This window comes from Podarcis filfolensis (genome assembly GCF_964270895.1).
Source record: "Podarcis filfolensis genome assembly, chromosome: 2".
NCBI lineage: Eukaryota > Metazoa > Chordata > Lepidosauria > Squamata > Lacertidae > Podarcis > Podarcis filfolensis.
In genome coordinates, this window is record NC_139605.1 from 23,973,183 (window position 1) to 23,996,735 (window position 23,553).

The 23,553-nt window shown below is 43.9% G+C and overlaps 1 protein-coding gene across 13 annotated transcripts in view; it reads right to left on the reverse strand.

The window, feature by feature from the left end:
* Positions 1-23,553, reverse strand: part of CADPS (calcium dependent secretion activator) — a 348,429-nt gene that overhangs the window by 209,007 nt on the left and 115,869 nt on the right. For all 13 annotated transcript variants that reach the window (XM_083600416.1, XM_083600415.1, XM_083600422.1 and 10 more), the window contains exons 4-6: positions 13,489-13,569; positions 4,832-5,068; positions 630-751 (exon numbers count right to left, since the gene is read on the reverse strand). In XM_083600416.1, the coding sequence (XP_083456542.1) occupies positions 630-751; positions 4,832-5,068; positions 13,489-13,569 (440 nt within the window). The remainder of the gene's footprint in view (positions 1-629; positions 752-4,831; positions 5,069-13,488; positions 13,570-23,553) is intronic.

Consider the following 23,553-nt stretch of genomic DNA (forward strand, 5'->3'; position numbering starts at 1 on the left):
TCTACTCATGTGGAAACACCAGGCAGGTCCCACAAATTTCCCAGAGATGCATTTTAAATAAAAGGACACATTCTACTCATGTAAAACCATGCTGATTCCCGGACCATCTGCAGGCCGGATTTAGAAGGCGATTGGGCTGGATCTGGCCCCCAGGCCTTAGTTTGCCTACCCATGTGTTACACCATACATGGGAATGTTCAGGTAACACTGAAACAAGCATCCTTACAGAACAGAATATAGAATCAGCAAGACTTTGTGCTCCTTTTTAGTCTCCCGGTTTTCATTTCAGTAAATCTATCCAGCTTATACTTAAAATTAAGTGCTTATGATATGTCTTGCTAACATTCAACGGGACGAAAGAAAATGCTACAAGCCCTTACTAACTCATGGCTTAGGAGCTGTTAATTCATTGTCGAGAGATGATCTCATATGGAAAGGTATATTTCCGCACATGTCATCATCATCATCATCATCATGGCTAACAGGAAGGGAAGATGGGAATTTCCCCCCAGCAACTTCTGGAAGACCAGACATTCCTCACCGCCTTGTGCAGAAGGAAGAAGAGAACTCACTGTGTGTGTTTTTCCTGCTAGGCTGGAGAAAGAAAATGGAGGTAAAGAAAAACTTACGTTGGCTTTGATGCCTCGGCTTGATCCGTCTGTAGCTTTTCTCCCCCTTCCACTTCCATAGTGCAATATACAATGCGGTTGGGTGCTAAGGATTTGAGACCTTGGACTTCCATGATGACAACCTATTAAAAGAAAAAAGAAGAAAACCTCTCTGGATGACGTTCTCCACTCAGCAATCAGGTCTGGAAACAATGTTTTGAAGACATTTCTATGACGCTTTAGTTATTGTTTATGACATTTCTGAGATAGTGTGAGCCTGAGAATCTGCTGGTGAGGAACGTAGGGGACAGACCTAAGAGGCTGGACGTGTCAAAAATAGGTAAGTGAAGTAATGAAAATGAAACAACGGCTCTACATTAATTAATTGCGAATTGATGAATTACTGACAGTCAGCAAACAACCCCCCCAAAAAAACATTAATTAAAATGAATTATCTCCAAGTTCTTAAATGCAGGAGAATTGTTTCCTTTTAAAAAAATAAAATAAATGGGGCAGAGGATTTGAGCAATCAGATCACGAGGTATCCTGCTTCTAGTCACCAGGCAGTTCAAGGTGTGGGAAGATGGGTTGATGATGTGGAGTTGATTCACACAACCACTGCTAGTTGAAATTCCTTTTCAACTTGGCTCTCTGCGCATGCCCAGAAAGTTGTACGCAACAGCTGCTGCCACCCACACCCTTAATCTTTTTTTTTTTTTTGGCAGGCTGCACATGACTGGCTAGTGACAGGCAGGAAGTTCATGTGTTCGGGAGCTTCAAGCAGCTGCTGCAGGCGCCATGATCATGTGAATTGTCCAAAACTGCATGGTGCAATGCCTTCACATTATATCTTCCTGACAATCTCTTTGCTGACCACCCAGACGTGCCCTCTAATAGTAAGTGTGCCGTCAAAAGCCATTTTCCAATGTCTCACTGCATCACTCAAGGTTTCAATAGTTTTTGCTTGTGCTTAAGTTCTGATTGATCACCACACATGGATTTAGGATACAATTCTCCTAAAGTCACAACTGGCTAGTGGGGCATGGATCACTTGTGAGGCATGAGTCACTGAACACAGAACGATAGTTCTGTAAGCATATGACTGTGATGTGTCTCATCTCTGCCTGTGGCATGTTCTGATGCTGCCATCTCCTCCCTGCTCCTTACCAGACCAAATTACATACAGTGGTACCTCGGGTTAAGAACTTAATTCGTTCTGGAGGTCCATTCTTAACCTGAAACTGTTCTTAACCTGAAGCACCACTTTAGCTAATGGGGCCTCCTGCTGCTGCCGCGCCGCTGAAGCACAATTTCTGTTCTCATCCTGAACAGAAGTTCTTAACCCGAGGTACTATTTCTGGGTTAGCAGAGTCTGTAACCTGAAGCGTATGTAACCCGAGGTACCACTGTACAGAAAAAGCAGTGCAGGAAAGTCCTCTATACCTGCTTCAGCACCCCAATGGTGCTTTCCGCTTTCAAAGCCGAACTACATAATTAAGTAGTGGAACAATCAGCAGCATCTTCACTGGGAACTGGGCACAGTGTTGTATAACCCAAGGTTGCATTCAGCGTTGGAGTAGCAGGGCATCCTATTGGTTTTGCACCCTATGGCACGGACAGTTCAGGAAGAGAGGCTAACATGCATGTGGGTTCATGAATGAGTATTGCCAGGCAACGGATGTCTCCTTGTGTCTATTAATCTGGGTTAATGGATTTTTGTGCAACTGTTTTTGGAAAGAAGCTGGAGCATGTCAGAGAGCTGGGAGAGTAGAGTAGCTTAACCACCCTTGACTGTGAGACTAGCCTTCATGTTACACCGCAAAGAACACACAATTACCATTCAATTCAGGTGAACCGTACATTTCAAAGTACATGTGTGAAGATAAATTGTACAACTTGTACCCGCTGCAATTTTTAATGCTTAGAAATCAAGGTTTCCTGCAAAACGTAGGTGACACCTCTAATTAGCAATGATCAAATGCAAAGAACACAGGGAAAGAAGATTTAGTAATTCAGACACCAGTGTTAAAAAAAAAGCTGTGAAACAACTCTAATGAATATTAAAATACCTCCTCCCAGAAGATCTATTTTTGATCCAAACAAATAAAAAAAAATTCCCCTGCAATATGCACAGCAAAGTTTGCTGTCGACTGAAATGAAGAGATGGGGAAAACATATATGGAATGCAAACAAATAACCCTTTTTCAGGTTGGGGAAGGCTTGTAGATCAGTGGTAGAGCATCTATCAAAAGTTCCAACTTCAGTCCCTGACATTTCCAGGCAGGGCTGGGAATGTCGCTCATCTGAAACCCTGAAGAGCTACTGCCAGCCAATGTAATTGCACAGCACACGGCAGCACCCTATGTTCCTATGCATATGGTCCCATTAATATGACACTTGAACAATGTGGGAATTTCCATAGCAGGGCTTCTTACCATTCTGCTGCTAATATTTCAAGGGAGACAATTGTGTGGGCAGACTGATTCATGCGGTCATTTCCCATAGCATGAGCAATGTTGACGTGGGGAATAACAACCAGAGTCTGGCCGCCCATGCAATCGCTTTCCTTCCTGAGTTACTAGGCCAGCATGGGAAGCAATCAAATCTTAGAAGCACCCACACTGTTTCAGGTAAGGTTTGAATTACGCCTTTACAGTGTGGGATGTGATACATAAGTAGCAGTCAAGTACAACATTCCTCGTTTTCCTAGAGTGGACATGCGAGGGAATGTTTGGTCCAGCCAGTCGAAAACTTTCTGTTTCCTTCTGGCTGGGACATACTTCCTTTGCATGTGACTAGAGGTGGGCGTGACCTTACCTGTCCAGATAACTAAAGGACAAGGCACACAACACCCTTTCTCTTTGACTTCCTCCATCGCTGGAGCAGCAGCTTTTAGCTAGAAATGCTCTGTTGGCTCTCAGCCAACAGAGAACACTGGGACTATCTCCATATGGGATCCACATGTATATACTTTGTAACTAAGTCTGCCTTCAGGGATCCAACTGTGAACTGATGATGTGAGTCTACTTCTTTTATATACTTTACACAAGATTGTGGCGTGTTTATTCTTTTAAGAGGGATATAAGGGAACTTAACAGGAATCTAATATTGAGAGGTTTAAACAAGCCTGCAACCAGCTATCCACTGTGCATTTAAAAGGGGAATGTAAATTCTGCTAAATTATAGAACTTGCTAGCACAATTTAGGAAGGATATTAATAAACAATATATCCTCTCCTGCCTCCCTGACTATTCCCACATATAGTCATTACAACAAATAAGGGGCTATTATATTAAAAAGTCATGTTCCTTTTCTCTTTTTTTAACAAATCCCATGTCTTGGCACCATTAGAGTGCACAGTTCCCCACCACTGGCTGCTGCTGCTGGCAAACACGAAAAAGCACATCAAATTGACATAAGTGTGCTGAACTATAGGTTAAGGAGCATGCAACTCAACGCCGGGCTGTCTTTTTCACTTTGTAGCATTTAGTTCCCATTTATTTTGCCTTGCACAAGGACTCTTAATGGGCAGGCGAAGCACATGCAGATTCTCAAACTTACAAACAAAAGATGTAGTTCAGAATTCCTTGTGCAGGGAAAAGGAGCCTTAGGCTGTCCCAAGACAGTGAGCACTGAAGTGTTGCTAAAGTCCTATGGAAGGGGAAGCCAACATAGTGTCCTCCATAGGCTGTAGACTATAAATCCTGGTTATTGGCCATGCTGGCTGAGCCTGATGGGAACTGTAGTCCGTAACACCTGAGTGGCACCACGTGGGCTACCCCTGTTCTATGGAAATCCAGGTGTGCAAAAAAGGGGTTCTTGATTCAGAATAATAACTGTGGATCAACAACTTTTGAAGCCACCTCAGGTGTCCTGAATGGGATATTTTTAGATAAGCGAGCGATTTTTAATTTAGGTAATTGGCTTAACATTTACACATTCTCCTAACAGACTCCACTAAGAAGGCTACATGGAACCTGAAAGAACAAATCAAAAGGGATGTTAAAGGGATTTCTTTTTGTTGTTGGTTAGGTTTTTTTCCCCCTTCCTTTGCTCAAGTATTAGGGGCCTGGTTTCTGTTTTGCTGACCTCTGCCCTCAAAGCTTTTCTTTTAAGCTCTGATTAGCTAAACAGTGATTGTTGAGACTTTCTTTTGCTGTTGTTCTCTTGCATGAATATTGCCAACATGCCTAATTGATCCGTAGAAAAGCTATACATTTTACCTCCAGGGAAAAAGACAACACAACGTCTGACTTTGAGAGCTGGTTTTCATTTTCTTCTCCCAGGTCGATGATGGAGGTGTTGTGGCTTCGTTTTAGTTTTTGTAACTTGAACTCAGAGCCACCTTTGGACACTGGCATGCTTTCCAGGTTTGCCATTAGCAAATTGACCGATGACTTCAGTTCCTCAATGTACATGTTTTCCATTTCTTTGGATACAAATTTAGGAAATTTGCGCTCCTGTGATTGAAAGACAAAAGTAAAATTAGGGCATAATCAACAGCATCATGTTAGCACATATTTATAATTATAGTAATTGTTGTTCAATAAAATATACCCAAAACACTGTTTACGTTATACCAAAATTGTATTAATTAGGCAAGCACTACTGATATACTGATTTGGGGAAAAAATGGTATGCAAGCCTACTAAGAAGTGCAATTTTATTATGCATAATTGGTTTTGAAGCTTGATTTTATCTACATTTTGATAATTTTATTATTTCTGCTGATGTCTGTCCTATCACAATTTCTACTGCATATTTTATACCGTTTTATTTAAATCACTTATATACCTCTTTTGATATATTAAGCAGTGCATATAAATTTTGATATTAAATAAAGGTGCAAATGGGAATTTATCCAAGCAAACATCTCTATCTTATGCTTTCTAGCACAAATGCACCACTCAGGGTAGCTTACAACATTGAAAACGCAGCTCCATAGAATAATAATAATATGGGCTAACCAATGGAAAGAGACAGAGTCAGCATTTAAAGCCAGACATAAAAACAATTGTCTGCTTCAGCACAGCGATAGTCTGCTGGAACAAAAATATCTTTGGCAGAGCAAAACAGCAAAGGAGGGAACTGGCTGTTCACAGCACAGGATAATCTAGGTGCACCCATGGAAAAGTCATAAAAATGCAATCTAATAAAAACAGCAGAAGAAGAACCATGTTCACATCCTAGTCAGTATTCAGCTGATAAAGACTCTTGAAGTAAAAGTGAGCATAAGAAAAGCCCTGCTGGATCAGACCAAAGTCCCCTCTAGTCTAAAATCCTTGTGGCCAAACAAATGCCTATGGAAAGACAGCCTGAGGGCAACATCCCTTCTCCCCACTTGCAATTCCCAGCAGCTGGTTTTCAGAGGCATATTGTGGAGGCAGAACAAAGGCATCAGTTAGTAGCCACTGATAAAGACTTCCACTGCCTCCAACCATTAACAACATCATGGAATGCCTTCAGCTGCCAAGAGACAAAATGAAGCGATAGAATGCTGCAGTATTAGAAGAGAGTGTGGCGCTGGACCACATGGAAGGGATATCACTCTTCAGTAAAAAAATAAAAGTAAAAAATTAAAGAACTCCTGCAGATAGAAAACTGGCATATCGGGGAGAAAAGTTCTAGCCGAATCCTGTGCCTGCTTGCAAGGAGTTTCCAACACTGGAGAGCATTCAGAAATGTGACCCTTCAACTGGAGCCTGAAGTGTTGCAGTCCAGCCTCTCATCTCATGTTGCTGCATGAATAGACCAGATTGTAGAAAGGCTGGCCGACATGTATCTGTTTTGGCAGCAGATTGCAACGTTTAGGTGCCACAGCAGAAAAGGCCCTGCCTGTACCCTGAGAGGTCTGATTTCAGTAAATGGGAAAATATGGGCAAGCTCTGTGCGCATATTTCAGGGGATGGTGGAAAATGTGGGAGCAAGGGTAGCCAAAACTATGAAGGATTTAGGGTGTTCAGTGCATTAAAATGGGCACCTTGGGAAAGTTGCTTTCCCCTTATACCCTCCCAAACGCTTAACATACTTGACGGATGACCCTCCCATGCCAGGTCTAGCAAAGTCCTCCACTGTCCTTAAGAGTTTAATCTAGGATTTGGATATGACTCTCAGAAATCTCCCTAGTGTTTTTAACACTCTTGAGTTGATAATCTTATTATGCTTTTCACAGGCTAATGGTGGCTCTAATAGATAAACAAGGAGAAGGAGGTAACTAGGACGTAACAAAGAGACCTGTTTCAGTGGCCATTCATGCCCTTAGACCCGGGGTCAGCAAGCTTTTTTAGCCATGGGCCGGTCCACCATCCCTCAGACCATGTGGGGGGCTGGACTATATTTTTGGGAAAAAAGAAGAACCAATTCCTATGCCCCACAAATAACCCATAGATGCATTTTAAATAAAAGGACACATTCTACTCATGTAAAAACACGCTGATTCCTGGACTATCTGTGGGCCGGATTTAGAAGGTGACTGGGCCGCATCTGGCCCCCAGGCCTTAGGTTGCCTACCTCTGCCTTAGACTATGGCTACAAGTTTTGTCAACTATAATTTGGTATGATAACTACTCATACAAGCATAGTTTTAAATAAAAATAAACAGTCCCTGCATATGGATGTGTTGGAAGCCTAAACTGGTCAGGAATGCATGCAGGACAGAATATGAAACCTGTTCCGAGCAGAGATGAGGAATTCATTGAGTACTGTCACTGCGTCCAAATCCGTCCGCACAATGATTTTTTCCACCTGTGACAAAAGGAAGTGGAGCCCTTGCTTCCCATTCACAAGTAAACTCAAAGGGAGTGGAAGAACTGGTCTCAGAAGCAGTTCCTTGCTTCCACAGCAGTTCATGCAACATGGATTCATATCATTTTATGTTTGTACTTGGCATCTGTGTGACCTAAAGCAAAACATTTCTAGCTTAGCTTGCTGAAAGATTTACAGAATGCTAGAGGTTTCTGTCAAGCATATGAGGTCTAGTGCTTGTTACGTTGAAAGTTTACTTAGGTTGGAGGTTGCCTTGGAGAGGTAGGCAAGATCTTACTGCCTGCTGAATAGAGATTATTCTACTATAGAATAACTACTGTCCTCTTTAGTAGGGCCGCAATTACTGGTTGAGAAACGGGGGCATTTTCTGAAAAACTACTGAACTCGGAAGTTGCCACTCATTGAATTAATCGGGGCTGTGTGAGGACAATATGTTCACCTCAACTTCTGAACCATGGCTTAATTTGCAGATGGCTTGGCCAACGTGAGATGTGAACAATTTCTTCCGCAAGCATATGCTGACCAATCAAGTGCACTTATTAATCATTGTTCTCCGAGCTGCTTGCTGGTTCCTGCTCACTAACAATGCAATTTAAAGGCATAGCCAGGGCTGCCAGGTGAGAAAGAGAACAGAACTCCTGTCCCGAGGATGAACTTTTGGCAGATGTAGCTCGTCATTCAAGTTTCAGCTGCTGAAATCCCCTCTTCTCTCCTGTTATTAGAGATGCAAGGGCCCTGTCCTCCTTTTCACCTGGGCAGATGTAGTGCAAACTAACTCATGTTGCATTACAAATGGGAAGAGGCTGGTGCAACTAATGGGGTGAGGGAGGGGCTGTTTGTGAGGTTGGGGCTGGGTAGGCACACCAGCAAGAGCACTGGGTTGACTCTGCTGCTGGGCTTGTGCAATCGCAACCTCACTGCAGATGTTGCAGCAACAGGAACAGGGAGAGATGCTTCAGGTGCTCCAGTCTTGAGGGTATAATCTTTTGCTCCAAGAAAACTAGTCTCTAACCTAAGAGCAGTACCTGATGTCCCCCCCCCCCCCCGTTAGAATATTCCGTTCCACTTTAAGAACAGATGTGTGGATTGTTGTGCGTCACATGTCTGTTTACACTCCAGCACAGCTTGCTGGGAACTTCCATTTTGTGTATAGCTATTGCTTATGCCTGCTTGCTTGGACATGAAGGGGAGAAGACATGTTTTTCCTTTTGTCCTGATGTATGCTGAATAAACTGCTTGTAAATATGCTGACACAGCCTCTCCTGCCACTCCTGTTGCGTAGCGTTTACTCTGCTGATTAGAGCGTGCTCCAGCTTCTGAAGCTGGGGTCGCTGACGCTGCTCCAAGGACTGGAGGTCGCCCAGCTTACCGGCCAGTGGGCTGGGGCCAGCTGGGGGCTTGCAAATTGCCCCTGTTTCCTTGGATGCATCCCAACACCCCCTACATCATCCTCCCCCACTCAACTTCTGTGAGCCTCAGTGAGCATGGCCAATTGTCAGGGATGGTGGAAGCTGCAATCCAAAACATTTGGGAGGCACCTGGTTGGGGAATGCTGGGCTACAAGGGCTCTCTGAGATGCTTCATGAAGAGCTCCTGCCTCTGCCACTTGGTAAAGGTAAAAATGGTAAAGGACCCCTGGACGGGTAAGTCCAGTCAAAGGCGACTACGGGGTTGTGGCGCTCATCTCACTTTCAGGCTGAGGGAGCAGGCGTTTGACCACAGACAGCTTTCTGGGTCATGTGGCCAGCATGACTAAACCGCTTCTGGTGCAACGGAACACCATGACGGAAACCAGAGCACACGGAAATGCCGTTTACCTTCCCGCCTCAGTGGTACCTATTTATCTACTTGCACAGGCATGCTTTCAAACTGCTAGGTAGGCAGGAGCTGAGACAGAGCAACAGGAGCTCACCCCGTTGAGTGGATTTGAACCGCCAACCTTCTGATCAGCAAGCCCAAGAGGCTCAGTGATTTAGACCACAGCGCCACCCACATCCTGTTATCACATGGAGTTTACAAATTGGTCAGCATATTAATATGTATTGAAACCAGTTGCACAAGTCATTCCACTCACCTCTCAGCCTGTACAACTATGTCATTTTATGTCCTGCCCAATTTTCGCCATGAGTTATTAACACACTTTATATTAATAAGTATTTGACTTTTGCATCCTTGCCCTGGGCCTGAAGATTCATTACTTGTTGCCAGTGAATTTAACCTTTAATGAAGAGAGAATGGGCAGCATGTAACCAAAATGTCTCCATTGGGCACCATGAGAAAGTGCCATATCAGGAATGCCACAGAAGGAGTTTCTCATTAAAAGGCTGCTCAGCAAACAAATGTCCTTTATCTCTGGGAACTTTTCAGCAGCTGATATGAATTCATGTCCCTTTATGACATTTTGAGGCAGGAAACACTGGCTAGCAAACTATTACACTCATCTGCTTTCAGCTAAAAAGTTTTATGATCAGATCATTGTCCCCAAGCCTTCTTCTTTAAATAGACCTTTGATGCTTATTAGCCTTGTAAAGCACTTTCGTAAGCATTGCTCAAACAAGTAAATCAGGTCCAGCTATGGGAGCTCTTCATTAGCAACAAGTAGCAGAGAATTTCAAATCTGGTGACCCATCCATCCCTTTCACTTTTCTGGGCAGCACGGTCTTTCATTCTGTGATTAAATGAAACATGATAAACCATGGGGGAGAGAATGTAGCTGAGTAGTAGCTTGCATGCCAGTGGTTTAATCTCCACCATATCCAGATAGGCAAGGGGAAAGTGCCTGTCTTAAACCCTGGAGAGCCATTGCCAGTCACACTTAGATGGGCCATCAATCTGATTTGGCGTACAACAGCTTCCTATGTTCCTATGACTCCTGTAGCCCTTTTGTGGATTTCATCGACAGTGCTACATATAGAACCTAACATATAGGATTGCTACATAGCCTACCAGAGGATGTCCCACTCAGGGAGGCTTCCTATTTAATCAACACAGTTCATTATCTGTGCGTGCAGCAGGAAGAGTCAAGCTCTCCTTCTCTCCTTTTGGCTATTATTGGTTGCATCCAATGGCAGCCTCTCTTAGAGTAGACACACTGAAATAATAGACACAACCAGTGCTTTTTTTTCAGCCGGAGAGCAGTTCTGGCACCTCTCAGATGGGTGCCGCTCTGGGCCAGTGGTTCCCTTGCCTGTTTATTGTCTTTACATACTTTGGAGAAGCCCCAAACAAAGTCAAAAGGGAAACTGGCCAGCAAGTCGGCACTTTTTTTATATAGACCATCTAGCTCCTAGCCACTCCTAGTCATGACTGGTTAAGCTACGGAGCAGGGCCAATTCATATTTCCTTTTCTTCAATCCATCTCTCGTGTAGCGGTGGTGGGCTTTGAGCTTTCCAGTCAGGCCTCTACCATTGCACACATGCATGCATTAAGAGGCAAAATACCAGTGCTATCCTAGTTACCGACATAACAATGAAGAAGAAGAAGAGGAGGAGGAGGAGGAGTTTGGATTTGATATCCCGCTTTATCACTACCCTAAGGAGTCTCAAAGTGAGTAACAATCTCCTTTCCCTTCCTCCCCCACAACAAACACTCTGTGAGGTGAGTGAGGCTGAGAGACTTCAGAGAAGCATGACTAGCCCAAGGTCACCCAACAGCTGCATGTTCAGGAGCGGAGACGCAAACCTGGTTAACCAGATTACGAGTCCACTGCTCCTAACCACTACACCACACTGGCTCTCCTGAAGTACCTAGCTAGCTGAATTCAAAATGAGAAAAGCTGACCTCAAACCATCCTTGCAAGCTAATTACTTTCAGTTAACTCTAAAATGTAACCTGTTATGCTCTGCGGGGAAGCAGAATCTGTAGCAGAGTGCCACGATTCACATGTGTGGCATCTGTGCTGTGACATCTACTGAAGTAGACACAGCATGCTCTTTGAAATATGCTCTGTCCTGAGCAAATGGAGTGAGCATTAGAACCCCACAAATTTGCTAGGACTCAAATCTCATAAACGCGCCCAGTGCATATGCGTAGTCCTTGTGGCAACTCGGCCCTCCATATATTTTCAGAGTACAGTTCCCATCAGCCCCATCCAGCATGGCCAATGGCAGAGATGATGGGAGTTTACAGTCCAACACCATCTGAAGGGCACCAGGTTAGGGAAGGCTGGTGCAGTGGCGTAGCGTGGGTTGTCAGCACCCGGGGCAAGGCAAGTAATTTGTGCCCCCTAACCCGTGGATTTGCGCCCCCTAACCCGTGGATTTGCGCCCCCTAACCCTAACCCCCAGATGTTGCCCCCGGTGTGGCCGGCCCCCCCTGCACCCCCCACGCTACGCCACTGGGCTGGTGTGATTGAATGCATCACTTGGGTATCATTCTCCAAGCATGTCTTTGCCTCTGACGATTTGTACTGTGTGTTTCAGCAATCAGCAGCTTCACGAACAAAGTTCAGTTCTGGAACGGGTTTTAAAGATCAAACTTCTGTAGATGATCTTTGAGAAATGTCTTCTGACTTAAGACATAAAAGACACTAATGACATAAAAAATATGTTCATAAAAAGGGCTCCTGGCAATAAAAAATAGAGCTATAGTTCTCTTAGGAAAATGCCTTTAAGCAAGTTGGATAAATATACTCTGCCAACATTCACTGGAGGCAGAATTCAAGGCTTAGTAAAATGCTTTAGCATTAAAAACAAAACAAAAAACCCTTCTATTAAAAAAAAAGGTTTTCTATCAGGCAAATTAACAAGGAGCTTCCCATTCCAGGTTCAAAGCTTCAGAAACCTTTGCTTTTTATCAATTTAGCCACAACCATATCTAGTAAAAGCTTAACAGTGAAACTGATAATGATTTGCCCAAGGTCAGCCTGTGAAATTTGAACTTGAGGTTCTCACATCCAAGCCCATGACATATGTCATGTCATGTCATGATGCTCCTAGCCTGAGACAAAGGGACATTTCAAGTACCTTCAACCTGGGAGTTGAGCATTCATTGTTCTGAAGAGTTGCTGGATTGGAAAGGTCCCTGACTTAGGTGACAACTTGTATCTAATTAGATTTTGTCAGCACTTCTTTCAGAAAGCCCACATTGTATTCCTGTTTATAAAGATTAATTAATGTGCATATTTTTTCCTGATATCTTATTAGTATTCATATAAAAGTATGGTTAAACAGTAAGATAAACAAACCAAATTACCATCAGTATGTTCCCAAAAGGAGGCAAAGTTAGGATTTAACCTCCTTTTGGGTATAATGCAGTTTCTTAATAAATATGGAGCAATAATGTACTCAAGGAGAAAGAGGGCAAACCTTCCACTTTAAGCAGGGGTGGAGAAAGAATGAATATATGGTTTCCACTGTTAATTTTTGCAAGCATCCACTTTGGTCTACCTCATTTGTCCATGTCTTTAAAGTGGCCTTTAATATATATTTTTTTGGAATTCCTGCCTGCTGTGATAATGACTTTGAAAAGCAGAATGCACAATGCAAGGGCAAACAGGGGAAGCGAATGGTGTTCCTCCAAAATGCTGGCGGTAAACAATGAAGCACAACAGCCATTCATAATACACAAGCTCAGTTGGGTGCCTCATGATTGCTTTGCTGAGAAATCGCCCTGGAAAAGCCCCATCTTCTGAGATTCCTCAAAGAAGCCCGGCAAATGCTGGTACGTAAACAATGAGCGAGGCATTTATCCTACAGGGATTTGTGGTTTACTCTGGAGGGACTTGTTGTGCATCTGCGCTTCTCAGTAATGAACTGGAGGGGCCTGGAATTGGTAATATATTTAGCTTCATGGGCTGTCAAAAGCACTAAGGATATATCTGGGCTTGTAAGGAAAACACTACATCATATTTGTTCTTGCAGATGGGGCGGCTGAGACGCAGATTCCGATTTCTCTCTCTCCCAGAAGAGTGATGTGACACAGCAGCTGGTGAGCCCTCCCTACCATGCCTTACAGGGTTTTCCTCCTCCTCCCCCAAACTGGCTCAGCAGCTCAGGATTTGGCAGTGCCCTGGGGGACGGGTCCCAGCTCAGTATCAGAGTCTAGGCTTTGCAGGCTTTGCAGACTCAATCCCCAGCATCTCCCAGTGGCAGACTTTGTTGGGGTTGTTGTTACCTTGGCGATCTGATCTGCCATTTGGAGACGTCCGTCAAGCTCCCGCCTAATTTGTGCGGCTTGTTCGTCTGGATTGTCCAGCTGCACAAAAAGAAAACAAAATAATTAATACTGTTATAGCAATAATGAAAGGGGGAAAAGCAGTCAGTGATGGAAGAAACAGTATTACAGCATGCCCGTCTGTCTGTCTGTCTGTCTGTCTATCTGTCTGTCTGTCTGTTTGCCAGCCTGCCTGCCTGCCTATCTGCCTATCTTTCTATCATCTATCTAACATACTTTTTTCTCTATAAGACTCACTTTTTCCCTCCTAAAAAGTAAGGGGAAATGTGTGTGCGTCTTATGGAGTGAATGCAGGCTGCGCAGCTATCCCAGAAGCCAGAACAGCAAGAGGAATTGCTGCTTTCACTGCGCAGCGATCCCTCTTGCTGTTCTGGCTTCTGAGACTCAGAATATTTTTTTTCTTGTTTTCCTCCTCCAAAAACTAGGGGCATCTTATGGTCTGGTGCGTCTTATAAAGCGAACAATACGGTATCTATCTATCTATCTATCTATCTATCTATCTATCTATCTATCATCTATCTATCTATCTATCTATCATCTAATCTCTATATCTCTATATCTCTATATCTATATCTATCTATCATCTATCTATCTATCATCTATCTATCTATCTATCTATCTATCTATCTATCTATATCTATCTATCATCTATCATCTATCTATCTATCTATCTATCTATCTATCTATCTATCTATCATCTATCTATCATCTATCTATCTATCTATCTATCTATCATCTATCATCATCTATCTATCAATCATCTATCATCTATCTACCATCTATCCATCTGCTTTGTAAGATGCCAGGAGATGTGAAGCAAGCATAAATAAAATATAGACATAGCACTTTTCAAAGTTTTCTGGACTACTATTGATGCTGCGTACTCATTTGCAGCCTGTTGCACAATCTATCAGACGCACAGCTTTATCCCTCTGTGTCTTACAAATAGCTGCGTTTACTCTTTCCTGCAATATTTAACTGTAAAGAGAAAGGCATCTAGTGTCAGAAACTCCAAGGAGTTGTACCATCTCCCCAAAATGTCTTCCTTCATAAATGCCATTATGTGTTGTTTTTGTCGTCGTCTTCTTTTTGTTCAACTTCTCTCACCACCAAAGGAACACAAGTGAATAGTAAAGAGAACCCACACAAGTAACGCTGACACAAAACCCACACGTACATTAAGTAAAACAGAAACATTGCCTCCCGACCCCACCCCATCCCCACCCACCACGGCCCCCTCTGTTACGAAAAAGGAGCAATGCTGCTGAGTGCTCCAGATGGCTGGAAAGCCAAACAGGATGTTGATGTTTTGGGACTGTACCGTGGGAACAAGGAACAGTCTATTCTGTGCACTGAACACCGGATGTTAGCTCAGAGTGTCACATGACCCTGTACTGGAAGTACATGGGTGGAGTTATTTCTCTCTCTGGCTGCTGATATCAGAGGGTACAGACATGTTTTCTCTGTACTGCTGGAACGACAGAAATAAAGACATGTAGATATATTTCTGTCTGTCTCTTTCCCCTCCCTGGGAGAGGAGGGGGAGGAATGGTGTGTTCTTCTTTCACGTTGGGAAGAATCGCCGATTGGAGACCTCCCTTGATCCTGCCGGGAGTCGCAGACAGGAGGTCACAAGGATTCAAGCCGGGCACCTGGAGGGTGGCCAAATTCCTCTGATATATGGCTTGATATCAACATATGGTAGCAAAAGCTGCTGGTTATCTGATCCATGGGAATCAGCATGAGAGGTGAGAGGTTGATGGATCGTGTGCCATCCTCTGCACCAAGGAAAGAAGATAACGTCTGCATTGCAGCCAGAAGCTGAACGGCAGGACACCAAGAGGGGGTGCTTTCCAAGCAACGGAGCCCCAAAAAGGTATGCTGAATATCGGGCTAAAAGTGTGAATGCAGATTGATTTATTCTCTGGTTCACGAGAGAGCTGCGTTTGGAAAAACAGCTCTGAGAGCCTAGCCTGCATACCAGGCATATTTGCGGTGAGATAACGAAGAGGTATGCACAGTTGCTAAGCAACGACAGTCAGGAAAGTGGAAAACTACTGACACCTGGGGCTGGCTCAGTCAGAGCCGGGAAAGCGAAAGTTGTTTTGACTTTGAGACAGCTTGGAGATTGCCTGCCTGAGAGAGAGGCAGAAAGACAGCTCAAAAAGGAGCTTTTGGATTTTAACTAGCTCGAGAGTGGAGAGCTGAGACTTGGATTCAAAATGGATGCCAAGGACAGGGGGAGGGAAGAACGGAGTTCTAATTCCCCCACTGATGTTGCTACTGGAGAGGATGCTGTAGCTTTGAACGTTGTCCGATGCTACAATTGCGGACAGGCTGGGCATCTTCAGCGGAACTGCAAGAAGCCACGCCAACCGAAAGGAGCGAAGGGCCGCTCAGGAAAGCCTGAGGCAGCAGGCGAAGGCCGTACCAAGTCTTCGGTGAAACCTGCAAAGGCCCTGATGGCGAAAGGAACCACGCCAGATGTTGGACACTCTTTTGTAATCGATACGGGCTGTAATTTTCACATGTCCCCACACAAGGCACTCTTTTCGACGTTTAAGAAGCAAAGCTTCGCTGTGGAACAAGCCAACGGTCAGAAGCTGGAAGCGACCGGGGTTGGAACTGTGTATCTTAAGAGTCTGAACCTGACTATAAACAATGTTTACTTGGTTCCTGAATTGAAGTTCAATCTGCTGAGTGTTTCGCAGATTGCAAAGAAAGGACTGAAACTGTCCTATGATGATAAGAGCTGCAAGATCTTCAAAGATGGAGAGTTATATCTTTCTGCCAGACAGAAAGGTGGACTGTATTTGTTGGACTTTGAGCAAAGTGATTACATGGAATGTAATTCATCTGTGTCTAACCTAGTTTCTCTTGCAGGTGTGACCAAAACGAGCGCCAAGAAGGTGGCCAGGGTCGACAGAGCGTTTCAGCGGGTGTATGCTGATGTGATTGGTCCTCTAGAACCATCTAGAGGCAATGCAAGATTTTATCTTGTGTGTGTGGATCATTTCTCTAACTTTGTCTGGGTTTATGTGTTAAAAAGGCCACAGGAAGCCTTGGAAAGGTTTCAGGAGTTTTGTGACAAGGTTAAAGATATGCATGATGCTAACATTGATTGTCTTTTCACAGAAAAGAAGCAGATTTTTCTTTTACAGGATTTCCAGAGGTTCCTGCAGAAGAAAGGGATTAGACACAAGGTTGCTGTTTCAGCGGAAGCGTGGAACAGGGGTGTCTGTGTAAAAGTGAACAAAGAATTGCAAAAGGGGATGAATGCGCAATTGCTTAGTTCACATCTGCCACATGAGTTCTGGGCGGAGTCACTCATGTCGTTTTGTCATGCGTGGGTGAGAAAGGTTTCAAAAGAGTTGGGAAGTTCTCCTTTTGAGAAACTGTTCCAGAGAAAACCTTCTGTTGCCCATTTCAAGGTTTTTGGGTCTCATGTGAGGACAGAAGCTCCAGGTGGAGTAAAGAATGCCAGAGGCATTTTTGTGGGATATGAAAAGGGTCTCTACAGAGTAATTTTGTCTGAATCTGGTCAGGTGATTCTTACAAAATTTCTAGAGAGTGCTCCTGAAAAGGAGAGAGTCATAGCACACACATTTCCCACAGAGGACGATTCAGATGATGATGATGATTTTACAGATTACAGTGGTACTGAGAGCGACAGTGATAGCTCAGAGAGCTCTGTTGTCACAGTCATTGAGAGGAAATCTCACACAATGGATAGACCTTCACAGGTGAAGGTTGAACCACTGTTTACTGTTGGAACTGGTTCTCCTAAGAGTCCTGAGACAGAACCAGTGAGCAGAGAGGATCAGCACCTCATACGCAGGTCTGAGAGAGTCACAAAGGGTGAACCACCCAAAAGGTACTCAGAAGAGTATGCTAATTTAGCTGTTGCATGTGTTGCTGTTGTACACAACCGAGGACAGGTTGGAGCTGTGTCTAAGTCAGAGACAAAGACACAACAGAGAGTTGCTAGCCGAGGTAATGCAGATGCACTCATTCCTTGGAGGCCAGACAACCAGAGAGGTACACTGGGGAAACCAGTGGCGGGTAGTTCCAAGGGTGGAACTGAAACAACAGGGGAGTGTTATGTGTATAACAACTGTTTGTTTTCTTCTCTGGATCACGCTTTGCTTGCCGCAACACGCATTGATTCTTTTGGGGGAGGTTGTTACGAAAAAGGAGCAATGCTGCTGAGTGCTCCAGATGGCTGGAAAGCCAAACAGGATGTTGATGTTTTGGGACTGTACCGTGGGAACAAGGAACAGTCTATTCTGTGCACTGAACACCGGATGTTAGCTCAGAGTGTCACATGACCCTGTACTGGAAGTACATGGGTGGAGTTATTTCTCTCTCTGGCTGCTGATATCAGAGGGTACAGACATGTTTTCTCTGTACTGCTGGAACGACAGAAATAAAGACATGTAGATATATTTCTGTCTGTCTCTTTCCCCTCCCTGGGAGAGGAGGGGGAGGAATGGTGTGTTCTTCTTTCACGTTGGGAAGAATCGCCGATTGGAGACCTCCCTTGATCCTGCCGGGAGTCGCAGACAGGAGGTCACAAGGATTCAAGCCGGGCACCTGGAGGGTGGCCAAATTCCTCTGATATATGGCTTGATATCAACACCCTCCACCTCTTCCCCCCTTTTCTTCCTAAGGTAACCCTAATGTCTCAACAAATGAGACTGACCTATGGAAAATGTAACTTGAAAAAAGAGACATTGCACATACCTTTGTAAACCAAGAAAATTTTAATAATAAAAAAGAGATACTGACTAAAAACCACTTTTTATTTCATTTTTCACTCATTTTTCACCCCACCTGCCCCGCAATACCACCTCCATTTATTTTACTGGGATTGTTCTATGTCCTGCTCCTAAGAGGAACCTTAATTAAAAATACTCTCAAGTGAGGCTCCAAACTCATTTGCTTACTAGGTACAGGGATGCCCAGCTTTTCACCTTTGACTGCATGAACTGCTCTGTGCCTTGCCTAGAAAGATCCATGTTATAACCATGTTATGTTTTTGTGTTTGTGTTTGCGTGAGTGTGTGTGCGTGTGCATGCTAACCATCCAAACAGATTATTACCATTAACATCTTTTTTTACTTTCGCAAGACAGCTGCTGCCATTCTTCACTATCAAATGTCAGTTATGCCTTTTATATAGAGAAAGAAAGCTTGACTGCTGAAAGGACATCATTGCTTAAATGCACACCCCCACAAACATTTTTATTAAAGGCACGGAAAGCTGATAATGTCTACTTTCTGAAAGTTCAGTCATGATGTTCTTTTTGAGACCCCTCCTTTTCCACTCTGTGCAAGCTTCTTATTATTATATCACCTACTGACTGCAGTGAGAATGCACCACTTTTCCAAGTAACTTTCAGCCTAGTCCTACACATGCTTGCCCAGAAGTAAGTCCCACTGAGTTCAATTGGGCTTACAACGTAGTAGAGTATTCTCAGCCTATCATTGCCAGAAGCCTTCCATGTATTTTATCTTAATTATTGATCAGTTCACCTCCTCTCCCCTCAGACTTTGCAAATGCCGAAGCTCTCAGCGATCCCTTCTAGCTATGGGAGAGGAAGAGAGAAAGAGGGGAAAAAGAAAGAAATCTCCCAGAGCGCTTTGTGTACAGTAGCACTATCTTTGGTGACAGGTCTCCATAAAACACTTTTATAAGCCGGCTTGGGGTTGCTGTAAATACCACCCTATATTTTATCCTTCTCGGGAGACAAATTGCTCCATACAGCAAGCGCTTGCTTGCTTGCTTGGTGCAGTGCAGTGCAGTCTGGAAAGTTACAGCCGCAGGAACCATTACGGTTTCAATTCCCAATCTGACTAGACATGAGCGCTTAGGTTATAGTTCCCTGAATGTATTAGACTGTGCCATCTATCCATCATCGCATTGCTGAACCTGCAAGCTGCACCAGCTGCTTCTTTACACAAGTGCACAGGCAGGTGTGCGGTAAACTGTATTCGTAAACTCAGGTCGCGTTTCTGCACGCATGGGCGGGTTCCTGGCTGCTCCTGGAAAACGTCTCATTCCAATGCTAAGGATGTTGAAATGTGGGAAGGGGCCTATTCTGCTTTCAGCGAGAGCTGCAATCAGGTCCTTGTTTAGCAGAAGTAGCAACCCCTCTCTGTCACCCCACTACTGTCCCCTATGTAAGAATGCACTACATAGACATTCCTGTCTACCGCATTGAAAAGACATATTGCCGTCTACTGCCTCCGTATTTCAGTTAAGTGAAGGATAATCCTACAGTCATGGTGCTTTCTTTGGTAATTCAAAAGCTTGTTATTCTGAGCTCTTTTAATTGAGGTTAACTGCACTGCCCAAAATAAACTTGCAGGCTATATTTGGAAGGGCAGGGCGCTGTTTTGCTTGAAATATGTCCTCTTGCTTTCCTTACTACCGTAGCACCTTTCATTTTGCAGGCATTTTAAAAGAACAATCGCCACAAAACAAGGGCCAATCATTTCTATGGTGATGTTAGTTCCAAAGTAGCATCCTCAGGTCAGTGCTCAGACAACAGATGCCTTGGCCCTCCGTGATTTAGTGGACCACAGGGACACTGCTCTCGGGTTTGCAAGGACATATCCTACAGCTGCTGACAATGACATTTCTGTTTCTGAAGGAAAGCACTGACACACTTTTTATGGCAACTCAAGGATTACATCCGTGTCTTGAACTAATGGCCTGGAAGCACGTTCCAAAACAACATTAGGGCTACTTTTCAGAATAGTGTCACCTCTGATTCAAGATCCATATACATGGCCTATGAGACACATGTTCCCACCAGATTTGTTTTCTATCAGAAAAAAGCCCAGACACTGTAGCTGCTTTCAGAACCTCAGCAGGCAATGCAGTTCTCACATTAAGTCTAGATGACTCAGGAAAAGACGTCAAGGAAATGAAGCTTAGTAAAACAAGGTTAGTCTCTCTCTCCCCGCCAAATCTGCAGCAAACTTGCCTAGATTTGATGGGTGAACCAATCCCATCATAATTCACAATTATGCGAATTATGACCAAGTTATAAACTTAATGTTAAGAATTGCTAAGGCCAAAAGTTCTCCATTATGATGAGATTCTGAAGTATCTTTGTAGTTAAATTTACTGTAAAAGAGCTCTAAAACATTTTCTTCTATATTTTCCTTTTTTTTTTAAAAAAAAAAGGTAAGAGCCTCTCTGAGACAGAAGCTTCTCTTGCCGCAAAGCTTTCAAAACTGGGTCAGAAATGTCACTGGAAGTGGTGCTTTGTGGTCACGTAATGTTGTTTCCAGGAGCTGTGCATAAGAAAGGTGGTTGCCCACACATCATACAGAAACCACAGCTAAGGTCAATGGGATAAAGTCAATAGAAAGTGCCACAGGGCTGTCAAATTATGGGAAGCAACTCTTCCTAGATGAAGCTTCAGTTTATCTTTGGCTGCTGTGTGACTCTGTTTCACATATGTCACAGTATGTGCCGATTTCATTTGTGCTTTTATGTACAATCATTGTAGTCAGTGCTATTTTTCCAGAAAAAGAGGTGCCGGAACTCACCATGAACGCCTCCCTTGTTCTCCCCAAAATAGCAGTGGTACCCACCTGAGAGGTGTAGGAACTGAGTTCCAGTGAGTTCCGGCTGAAAAAAGCCCTGGTTGTCTTATATTGTTATTTCTATCAGTTACGTTGGCTACCTCTGATGTTTTATGCTTTTTTGCATAATTTGCAGGGGCCCCCTCCTTTGCAGTTTGTGCCCCCATTATGCTGACCACACAGGCACAGACCGTATAAATGAACTTACAATCCATCTGAGCTTTAGCTATGGAAATATTAAAGTTTATTGGATTGAAGTCAGTCCTCTTTATGCAATGAGAATTACAGACATATTAGATTTGACTTACAAACTAATCTCAAATTTCAGCTGCATCACTATATTTGGCTAGATTTGATGGCAGGAATATGTGGCCTGCCCTGTCTAAGAGCCTGAGGCAGATAACAGCATTAGAGACAGAAAGAAAAGAAAATAGATCTCTATCTTGCAGGCACACACTGAACATATTTATCTTGGAATTATGGCATTATGGCCATATTGAGGATGGGCAATTATATTATACTGTACATATTATTATATCCAGTGTGGATGCAAGTTTTAATTGGTTTTAATGGTTATCAGCTTGATTAACAAGCAATGAACATGTTTATTTGGCAAGGCTTATTTTAACCTCAGTTGGCAGGGCCGGTCTTACCATTCGGCAGAGTGAGGCAACCACCTCAGGCAGCCCATTTTGTGTATCATGGAAGGGTGGAAAATTATATCTATTATTATTACACACTCACTGTCAGGGAAGGAGAGAGGGGCGCTTGTGTGATTTTCTGCCTCAAGAGCCAAAATGACTTGTCTAGCTCCATGTACTATGCATCTGGAGCCTGGTGATGATAATGCCAAGTTTGCAAGCTTGATCCCCATAAGGGACAGCTGCATATTCCTGCATTGCAGGGGGTTGGACTAGATGATCCCCAGGATCCCTTCCAGTTTTGTGATTCTATAATCAATGCAACACTGTGTAGCAAGGATAGGAAAACAAATTGTATCAACTCTTGCTTTCTTCATCCTTGGCCACTGGCCATGCTGGCTAGGCCTGATGATAGCTGGAGCCCAAGAACACCTGGAGGACCACTGGTTCCCCATCCCTGCCATATAGATGACAGGAGCGAACCAGCAGTAAATCACACTGTGCATGTTGGAGTTAACTCTTTATTAGCAGAAAGTGTCAGGCCTTATGAGCACAGCAAGTAACCTCCAGTAGGTCTTGCCCCCATGAAGCAGCTGCTGAGACTGAAGGTACAGCTGCCTAAGTCCCCTCCACTCCAGGATTTCCCCCAACCAATCTGAGACTGCATGTGGGTGAAGCTAACTTCTCTGTCCTTTTCATGCCTCTCCTGGTTCTGGGAGACCAGGGAGGAGGGGAGCTAGTCGCAGCAGGAGAGGGAGATATATGAACCTCTTCACCAGATGGACTCATCTCTGCCTCTTGGCCTCCCTCCTAAATCAACTTCTGCCTCTGATTCTGGACTGTTCCCCACCCCACCTTCTTCATGGTCACTAAACCCTGCTGCATCTTCAGCTTCCAACACCTCCCTCCCCAATCTTCTCCCTCTGACCACTCATTGTTGTCCCACCTCCAGTCCCCTGGCTCTGAGCCTTGTTCCCCTGGAGGTTCCTCAGTTGGTGCCTCCCACCACTCCTCTGCGTCCGTCCAGTCCCTGACATTGAGAACTTGGTCTCTATGGTAAGTATTAATACTCCTATGCAAAAAACCATTCACCAGACCCGATTTCATTAGGATTGTCACCTGACCAGAAACCTTACCCCACCCCAGCCTGGCTTCCTTCTGTGCCTTGAACAACAGCTTGACCTGCAGAAATCAGCAGGTAAAGCTTTCCACGACAGAGATAATTTTCCACATAGCTATGCAGAAGCTGACTATTTATAATAAATGAAGTCATTCGCTCATATGGATGTGCATTGTTGGTGCTGGCAAAGAGGCTGCAACCTGCTGTTACTATTAAATTTTCTTTATTATACCAGCAAGCATCCTCCTTCTTCATCTATTTAACGATCAAAGCCTGAAGTACAAAAATAAGCAAAAGCTATGAGAAAGAGGAGACAATTTGGTAAGAGCCAGAGCTTCTTCCCTTCGTTACTGAAATCTTATTTCACAGTTCAGAGATTTCAGGCCTGTGCCTGGGTGTACTATAATAAACATATTCCCAAAGCTTCAGGCAATTGGTCCACCTTTTCTGAATGCTAATAGCAAAGGGCAAAACAGCTTTATTACTATAAATAAATTCGGCTCTGCTTGTGGAATCTATATATTTTTTTAGACATCGTGCAATCAAATAAGTGTCAAGTTCTGAATAGTACTTGCAACTCTGTTTACTTGGAGGGTGTTTTGTTCATTTGCTGTAGGAAAACTATGTATTCATTCATTCATTCATTC